Source organism: Oncorhynchus nerka, unplaced genomic scaffold, assembly GCF_034236695.1.
Source record: "Oncorhynchus nerka isolate Pitt River unplaced genomic scaffold, Oner_Uvic_2.0 unplaced_scaffold_3639, whole genome shotgun sequence".
Taxonomy (NCBI): Eukaryota; Metazoa; Chordata; class Actinopteri; order Salmoniformes; family Salmonidae; genus Oncorhynchus; species Oncorhynchus nerka.
In genome coordinates, this window is record NW_027037655.1 from 15,001 (window position 1) to 21,320 (window position 6,320).

A 6,320-nucleotide genomic window follows, 5' to 3' on the forward strand; every position below is an offset into this window, starting at 1 on the left:
AATCTGATCAGGTTAACACAGTCAACATTAGGCCCATTATTCATGTCAATATGGACAGATTGAATCTGATCAGGTTAACACAGTCAACATTAGGCCCATTATTCATGTCAATATGGACAGATTGAATCTGATCAGGTTAACACAGTCAACATTAGGCCCATTATTCATGTCAATATGGACAGATTGAATCTGATCAGGTTAACACAGTCAACATTAGGCCCATTATTCATGTCAATATGGACAGATTGAATCTGATCAGGTTAACACAGTCAACATTAGGCCCATTATTCATGTCAATATGGACAGATTGAATCTGATCAGGTTAACACAGTCAACATTAGGCCCATTATTCATGTCAATATGGACAGATTGAATCTGATCAGGTTAACACAGTCAACATTAGGCCCATTATTCATGTCAATATGGACAGATTGAATCTGATCAGGTTAACACAGTCAACATTAGGCCCATTATTCATGTCAATATGGACAGATTGAATCTGATCAGGTTAACACAGTCAACATTAGGCCCATTATTCATGTCAATATGGACAGATTGAATCTGATCAGGTTAACACAGTCAACATTAGGCTCATTATTCATGTCAATATGGACAGATTGAATCTGATCAGGTTAACACAGTCAACATTAGGCCCATTATTCATGTCAATATGGATTGAATCTGATCAGGTTAACACAGTCAACATTAGGCCCATTATTCATGTCAATATGGATTGAATCTGATCAGGTTAACATTAGGCCCATTATTCATGTCAATATGGATTGAATCTGATCAGGTTAACAGCAGCTCATCCAATCTGATTCCCTTCTGTCTGATAAAGGACGTCCTCTAGCTGTGTGGTTACAGCTTTTTGATTAAACCAAGCCTGGATACCGAGTGTCGGGCTGTTGTCTGGGCTAATGTGTATTTTTGTACTGTCCTGACACACACACCAACACACACCACACACACACCAACACACACCACACACACACCAACACACACACCAACACACACACACCACACACACACACCAACACACACACACACCAACACACACACACCAACACACACACACCAACACACACACACCAACACACACACACCAACACACACACACCAACACACACACACACCAACACACACACACCAACACACACCACACCAACACACACACACCACACCAACACACACACACCAACACACACCACACACACCAACACACACACACCAACACACACACACCAACACACACACACCAACACACACCACACACACACCAACACACACCACACACACACCAACACACACACACCAACACACACACACACACGATACATGACAGAAAACCCTCTCCGTATAATTCGGTTCTGATGGCCAGCTGCTGATTTTTCTCCCCCAGTTCTTCCTATGAACGTCTGACCCGTTTCTCCAGCCCTAGTTAAAGCCATTCCTAGACTAAACATCTATATCATTGGTCCTGTTTTTAAACCAGGACTAGATTCATCCCACAAACCATCCTATTGTTTACAAGTTTGCTTACAAAATAAAAATTTAAAAAATGTTTAAAATGTCAGCACGTTTATTCAATACCGTCCTGTCATTTCTGCTCAGGCATTCTCTGAGGGCACAGCCTCTACCTTTGACCACAGTCTGAAGGAGAAGGCCCCCTTCACCATCCGCAATGCGCTGGGCATCCCTCTCACCGTGCAGCACAGTGCCAACCTGCGGGTGGTGGCCTCCCCTGGGCAGGGCAAGCTCCACGAGGTGGGGGTAGGGCAGAGCGTGGACCTGGAGTACTCTGGGTCGGGAACCTCGACACGGGGCAAACTGTCTGCTTTGCAACGCCAGGAGAGCTGCCTCTTCAACCTCAGCATCGGTCAGTAGACTACTGTATATTTATTTAGACGTTTATTTATTTTATTGTACCTTTATTTAGCTAGTCAGTTAAGAACAAAATCTTATTTTTAATGACGGCCCAGGAACAGTGGGTTAACTGCCTTGTTCAGGGGGCAGAACGACAGATTTGTATCTTGTCTGCTCGGGGATTTGAACTTGCAACCTTTCGGTTACTAGTCCAACACTCTAACCACTAGTCTACCTGCTGGTTACTGGTCCAACACTCTAACCACTAGGCTACCTGCTGGGTACTAGTCCACCGCTCTAACCACTAGGCTACCTGCTGGTTACTAGTCCAACACTCTAACCACTAGTCTACCTGCTGGTTACTGGTCCAACACTCTAACCACTAGGCTACCTGCTGGTTACTAGTCCACCGCTCTAACCACTAGGCTACCTGCTGGTTACTAGTCCACCGCTCTAACCACTAGTCTACCTGCTGGTTACTAGTCCAACACTCTAACCACTAGGCTACCTGCTGGTTACTAGTCCAACACTCTAACCACTAGTCTACCTGCTGGTTACTGGTCCAACACTCTAACCACTAGGCTACCTGCTGGTTACTAGTCCACCGCTCTAACCACTAGGCTACCTGCTGGTTACTAGTCCACCGCTCTAACCACTAGTCTACCTGCTGGTTACTAGTCCAACACTCTAACCACTAGACTACCTGCTGGTTACTAGGCTACCTGCTGGTTACTAGTCCAACACTCTAACCACTAGGCTACCTGCTGGTTACTAGTCCAACACTCTAACCACTAGACTACCTGCTGGTTACTAGTCCAACGCTCTAACCACTAGACTACCTGCTGGTTACTAGCCCAACGCTCTAAACACTAGGCTACCTGCTGGTTACTAGTCCAACACTCTAACCACTAGACTACCTGCTGGTTACTGGCCCAACGCTCTAACCACTAGGCTACCTGCTGGTTACTGGGCTACCTGCTGGTTACTAGTCCAACACGCTAACCACTAGACTACCTGCTGGTTACTAGGCTACCTGCTGGTTACTAGTCCAACACTCTAACCACTAGACTACCTGCTGGTTACTAGTCCAACGCTCTAACCACTAGGCTACCTGCTGGTTACTAGTCCACCGCTCTAACCACTAGTCTACCTGCTGGTTACTAGTCCAATGCTCTAACCACTAGACTACCTGCTGGTTACTGGCCCAACGCTCTAACCACTAGACTACCTGCTGGTTACTAGGCTACCTGTTGGTTACTAGTCCAACGCCCTAACCACTAGACTACCTGCTGGTTACTAGTCCAACGCCCTAACCACTAGACTACCTGCTGGTTACTAGTCCAACACTCTAACCACTAGTCTACCTGCTGGTTACTAGTCCAACACTCTAACCACTAGACTACCTGCTGGTTACTAGTCCAACACTCTAACCACTAGACTACCTGCTGGTTACTAGTCCAACGCTCTAACCACTAGACTACCTGCTGGTTACTAGTCCAACACTCTAACCACTAGACTACCTGCTGGTTACTAGTCCAACACTCTAACCACTAGTCTACCTGCTGGTTACTAGTCCAACACTCTAACCACTAGACTACCTGCTGGTTACTAGTCCAACACTCTAACCACTAGACTACCTGCTGGTTACTAGTCCAACGCTCTAACCACTAGACTACCTGCTGGTTACTGGTCCAACGCTCTAACCACTAAACTACCTGCTGGTTACTAGTCCAACGCTCTAACCACTAGTCTACCTGCTGGTTACTAGTCCAACACTCTAACCACTAGTCTACCTGCTGGTTACTAGTCCAACACTCTAACCACTAGGCTACCTGCTGGTTACTAGACTACCTGCTGGTTACTAGGCTACCTGCTGGTTACTAGCCCAACGCTCTAACCACTAGGCTACCTGCTGGTTACTAGTCCAACGCTCTAACCACTAGGCTACCTGCTGGTTACTAGTCCAACACTCTAACCACTAGGCTACCTGCTGGTTACTAGTCCAACGCTCTAACCACTAGGCTACCTGCTGTTTACTAGTCCAACTCTCTAACCACTAGGCTACCTGCTGGTTACTAGTCCAACACTCTAACCACTAGGCTACCTGCTGGTTACTAGTCCAACACTCTAACCACTAGTCTACTTGCTGGTTACTAGCCCAACGCTCTAACCACTAGACTACCTGCTGGTTACTAGTCCAACGCTCTAACCACTAGGCTACCTGCTGTTTACTAGTCCAACTCTCTAACCACTAGGCTACCTGCTGGTTACTAGTCCAACACTCTAACCACTAGGCTACCTGCTGGTTACTAGTCCAACACTCTAACCACTAGTCTACTTGCTGGTTACTAGCCCAACGCTCTAACCACTAGACTACCTGCTGGTTACTAGTCCAACGCTCTAACCACTAGACTACCTGTTGGTTACTAGTCCAACACTCTAACCACTGGTCTACCTGCTGGTTACTAGTCCAACACTCTAACCACTAGACTACCTGCTGGTTACTAGTCCAACACTCTAACCACTAGACTACCTGCTGGTTACTAGTCCAACGCTCTAACCACTAGTCTACCTGCTGGTTACTAGTCCAACGCTCTAACCACTAGTCTACCTGCTGGTTACTAGTCCAACGCTCTAACCACTAGTCTACCTGCTGGTTACTAGTCCAACACTCTAACCACTAGTCTACCTGCTGGTTACTGGTCCAACGCTCTAACCACTAAACTACCTGCTGGTTACTAGTCCAACACTCTAACCACTAGACTACCTGCTGGTTACTAGTCCAACACTCTAACCACTAGACTACCTGCTGGTTACTAGACTACCTGCTGGTTACTAGTCCAACGCTCTAACCACTAAACTACCTGCTGGTTACTAGACTACCTGCTGGTTACCAGCCCAACACTCAAACCACTAGTCTACCTGCTGGTTACTAGTCCAACACTCTAACCACTAGGCTACCTGCTGGTTACTAGACTACCTGCTGGTTACTAGGCTACCTGCTGGTTACTAGCCCAACGCTCTAACCACTAGGCTACCTGCTGGTTGCTAGTCCAACACTCTAACCACTAGACTTCCTGCTGGTTACTAGTCCAACGCTCTAACCACTAGGCTACCTGCTGGTTACTAGTCCAACGCTCTCACCACTACCTGCCGCCTCCATCTAGTCCTGCACTAAAGGGAATCCTTTTGTCTGTGTTTGAACGGGATTCGAACCGAACAGCTCGGCATGGGATTTTTAAAATGTTTTTCCTCTGCCATTGGATAGTAGATAGAGTTGGTAGCTGGAACAATGTTTTTAAATGTTATTCCTATAGAGTCGGTAGCTGGAACAATGTTTTTAAATGTTATTCCTATAGAGTCGGTAGCTGGAACAATGTTTTTAAATGTTATTCCTATAGAGTTGGTAGCTGGAACAATGTTTTTAAATGTTATTCCTATAGAGTCGGTAGCTGGAACAATGTTTTTAAATGTTATTCCTATAGAGTCGGTAGCTGGAACAATGTTTTTAAATGTTATTCCTATAGAGTCGGTAGCTGGAACAATGTTTTTTAATGTTATTCCTATAGAGTCGGTAGCTGGAACAATGTTTTTAAATGTTATTCCTATAGAGTCGGTAGCTGGAACAATGTTTTTAAATGTTATTCCTATAGAGTCGGTAGCTGGAACAATGTTTTTAAATGTTATTCTTATAGTCGGTAGCTGGAACAATGTTTTTAAATGTTATTCCTATAGAGTCGGTAGCTGGAACAATGTTTTTAAATGTTATTCCTATAGAGTCGGTAGCTGGAACAATGTCCAGTGGTCTGTTTCCTCCACAGCTCCTACAGGTTACAGTGAGATCTCCAACATGGCGGTGGATCAGCCTGGCAGGAGGCTGTATAACGTGAGAGATCCCGTGCTGCAGGAGAACGTGTCCGTGTTGGTACAGACTGACGCCTCAGAGGGAAACAAGGTCATCACCGTCCGTTCTCCGCTACAGGTCAGCCAATCACTATGGAGCTGTCAGCCAATCACTATGGAGCTGTCCTCTATCACTCTCTATGGAGCTGTCCTCCATCACTCTATCACTCTCTATGAGCTGTCCTCTCTCTCTTATGGAGCTGTCCTCTATCACTCTCTATGGGAGCTGTCCTCTATCACTCTCTATGGAGCTGTCCTCCATCACTCTCTCTCTATGGAGCTGTCCTCTCATCACTCTCTATGGAGCTGTCCTCATCACTCTCTATGGAGCTGTCTATGGAGCTGTCTATCACTCTCTATGGAGCTGTCCTCCATTACTCTCTCTATGGAGCTGTCCTATCACTCTCTATGGAGCTGTCCTCCATCACTCTCTATGGAGCTGTCCTCCATCTCTCTATGGAGCTGTCCTACATCACTCTCTATGGAGCTGTCCTCTATCACTCTCTATGGAGCTGGAGCTGTCCTCTATCACTCTCTATGGAGCTGTCCTC

At 46.1% G+C, this 6,320-nt stretch overlaps 1 protein-coding gene across 1 annotated transcript in view; it reads left to right on the top strand.

Moving 5' to 3' along the window:
- The window catches only part of LOC115124166 (intermembrane lipid transfer protein VPS13C-like), a gene marked incomplete at both ends in the record, with an annotated part of 17,325 nt that extends 11,477 nt beyond the window's left edge, over positions 1–5,848 (top strand). Inside the window, 2 exons of the mRNA XM_065014345.1 lie at positions 1,615–1,879; positions 5,688–5,848. Of these exons, the coding sequence (XP_064870417.1) occupies positions 1,615–1,879; positions 5,688–5,848 (426 nt within the window). The remainder of the gene's footprint in view (positions 1–1,614; positions 1,880–5,687) is intronic.
- Between the last annotated feature and the right edge of the window lie 472 nt (positions 5,849–6,320).